The sequence below is a fragment of the Temnothorax curvispinosus genome, unplaced genomic scaffold (assembly GCF_003070985.1).
Source record: "Temnothorax curvispinosus isolate PA1 unplaced genomic scaffold, ASM307098v1 QBEX01015410.1, whole genome shotgun sequence".
In the NCBI taxonomy this organism is placed as follows: Eukaryota; Metazoa; Arthropoda; class Insecta; order Hymenoptera; family Formicidae; genus Temnothorax; species Temnothorax curvispinosus.
Genome location: NW_020225190.1, coordinates 276119 through 278737, shown reverse-complemented (window position 1 = coordinate 278737; position 2619 = coordinate 276119). Strand labels below are relative to the sequence as shown.

The 2619-nt window shown below is 39.9% G+C and overlaps 1 protein-coding gene across 1 annotated transcript; it reads left to right on the top strand.

Annotated features, from left to right (window-relative positions):
- Positions 1–226: 226 nt before the first annotated feature.
- Positions 227–2557, top strand: LOC112465658 (serine protease HTRA2, mitochondrial). Its single transcript, XM_025033307.1, has 7 exons — positions 227–759; positions 839–962; positions 1156–1242; positions 1334–1528; positions 1610–1760; positions 1831–1990; positions 2350–2557. The coding sequence occupies exons 1-7, from the start codon at positions 317–319 to the stop codon at positions 2513–2515; spliced, it is 1326 nt and encodes a 441-aa protein (XP_024889075.1). The 5' UTR covers positions 227–316; the 3' UTR covers positions 2516–2557.
- The last annotated feature ends 62 nt before the right edge of the window (positions 2558–2619 follow it).

The window sequence follows — 2619 nt, the reverse complement described above, 5'->3', positions numbered from 1 at the left end:
GCACGCACTCGATGTTCAAATTTCCGACCAATCGACTCGACGAGGTTCACCGAAGCCGAAGCACGCCGAAGGTGGCCGACGCGCACCACGCGGACGATCGGGCGCGAGGATTCGAAATTCGAAATCGCCGCCGAGGCGAAACCGAGCTGGTGCCAGGTACGCGGGGGGGGGGGGGCGATTCCTTTCCCCGCCGAGAGTTTAGGCGAAAATGAACGTTTGACGGGACCGCTCGAATCGTTCGAATTCGCCACTATTCGCCAGTCGCCCGTAGGCCGTAGCAGTCGTAGTCGTAGCATGCGCGTGTAGCAATTTAAAGATGGCGTCGCCCTGGTCGCGCATACCGTGGACCCGGTGGACTTCCTTGGCGAAAGCGAGCAGCTCGAGGTGCGTGTCGCGACTCGCGACTCTCGTGTTCGCCGAACGGTACGCTGGAACTAGGACGTTCCATTCGTATCAGCAACAGCAGCAACAGCAACGGCAGCAGCAATGCGGACAAGGATTCGGATTCGAAGGCGGTGGAGCGAGGAAGCTCCTAACCTGTACCGCGTTCGTCTCGGCGGCGGGTCTTGGCTATGCCTTGTACAACTGGAGGGATGACGTCCGCCAGGGAATCGAAGGTCTAAACCGTTCTGTTGTTCACGCTCTCCCATTGCCGCCGTCCGACGGCGGTCAGAACAGGGACAAATACAATTTTATAGCGGACGTGGTGGAGATAACTGCGTCAGCTGTCGTGTACATCGAGATCTGGCATAACAATACGTAAATGACCCGTTAGCATAATGTAGTATTTCATATTTATGGTATGAAGTGCGTACTAACTTACTGCCTTGTAAAACAGCATAGATTTTTTCACGAAGAAGCCAGTTACTACCAATGGATCGGGATTTATCGTCAGTCAGGATGGTTTAATACTGACAAATGCTCATGTCGTAGAAAATAATAAGCCTAACACAACAGTGAAGGTAAACGTGAGTCCCCTACGAGTTCCTTTGTCCTTTCCAAGCATCCTGTGTCACAAATAATATTAGTATCCTGCAGTTTAAAATTTTTTTTAAAAACCTTGAATCTACCTTCTTCGATTATTATCTGATAGAATTTATGTTAGTAATTAATAAATTATTTTTATCTAAAATTATCTTTACATCTTTCACATAGGTACGGCTTTATGATGGTAGTACGTATACTGGAATAATAGAAGACATCGATTTGAAAACTGATCTTGCTACTGTGCGAATAAATAAGGTAAGACGGGTAACTTTGTTATTCCAATTTATGCATAAACGGTAATAGTGAAATATTTGTGATTGTTAATTTGTACTTTCAAATTGTATAGACCAATCTACCGGTAATGAAACTCGGTTGTTCGGCCAATATCAGACCAGGAGAGTTTGTAGTAGCTATTGGTTCTCCATTGACTCTTAGCAACACAATAACAAGCGGAATAGTGAGCAGTGTAAATAGACAAAGTCAAGAGATTGGTATAAATAACCGACGTATGGGATACATTCAAACGGATGCGGCAATCAATGTTAGTAACTGTCAGTTCTGGAGTAAATATCGAGTGTTACGCCATCATTTCATATAATTAGTGAATCACATTTCTCTCTAGTCTGGAAATTCGGGTGGACCTTTGATGAATTTGAACGGAGAGGCGATAGGTATAAATGCAATGAAAGTAACGGCCGGCATTTCGTTCGCCATACCTATAGACGACGCGAAAGAATTCTTGAAGAAAGCGGAATTAAATAGGAAAAACAAAAGTAATTCGAACTATCAGTTTATTCCAACAACATGAACGCTGAGGATACTGATTACATGTTATTTTTACAGACGTAACGCTTAGAGAAGCACCCAGGAGATACATAGGCATCACGATGTACACTCTGACTCCAGAATTCTTACATGGGTTGCAACATAACAACAGTGAATATGTAAACATTCAGCATGGAGTTCTTGTGTGGAAAGTAATACCTGGATCTCCGGCTTTTTGGTGAGTCATGTAATACAGAAACATTGCATTATCTTAAATTTTAATTATACGAGAATTCATCAATTTGCAAATTATTTTTTTCTTAAAAATATAGTATTAATAATATGAGTTAGAAGTGAGAAACCGGCTTTTTACAAAATGAGCATCAGATAGATTACAAGTAGTAAACAAAATAGATGAGAATAGAAATGACAAAATAATATTTGAATATACTTTATCGAGATTAAAATTTGACAATTAATTATAAAAATACTTGATGTTCAAGAGATTGCAACGAATAAAACGAGGAAATTTATTTGTAAAGTTCATTTATTTGTAAAAAATTGAAAAATTGAATTACCATTTCTCTGCTATTATAGTGCTGGATTGGTACCTGGGGATATAGTGACGCATGCTAATGGCGAACCGATGCTGGATTCGAACAGTCTTTATAAAATCATAGAACAACCAGGAACGATGAAATTACAAATTTTAAGAAAAGGGCAAGTTTTAGTTATACAAGTAAAGCCTGAGAATATATATTAATAAATAATTTTTGATTAAATAAAAAATTCTGCAATATATAAATGAATGAAATTTGTAATATTTATAAATGAATTTGTTGAATTTTTCATATGAATACTGTAATA

Excerpts from the sequence above, each read along its gene's own strand:
- LOC112465658 (XM_025033307.1), top strand. The coding sequence starts at position 317 with ATGGCGTCGCCCTGGTCGCGCATACCGTGGACCCGGTGGACTTCCTTG. Across the intron at positions 760-838 it reads GAGATCTGGCATAACAATAC|CATAGATTTTTTCACGAAGA; the intron begins GTAAATGACCCG and ends CTTGTAAAACAG. Across the intron at positions 1,761-1,830 it reads ATTAAATAGGAAAAACAAAA|ACGTAACGCTTAGAGAAGCA; the intron begins GTAATTCGAACT and ends TTATTTTTACAG.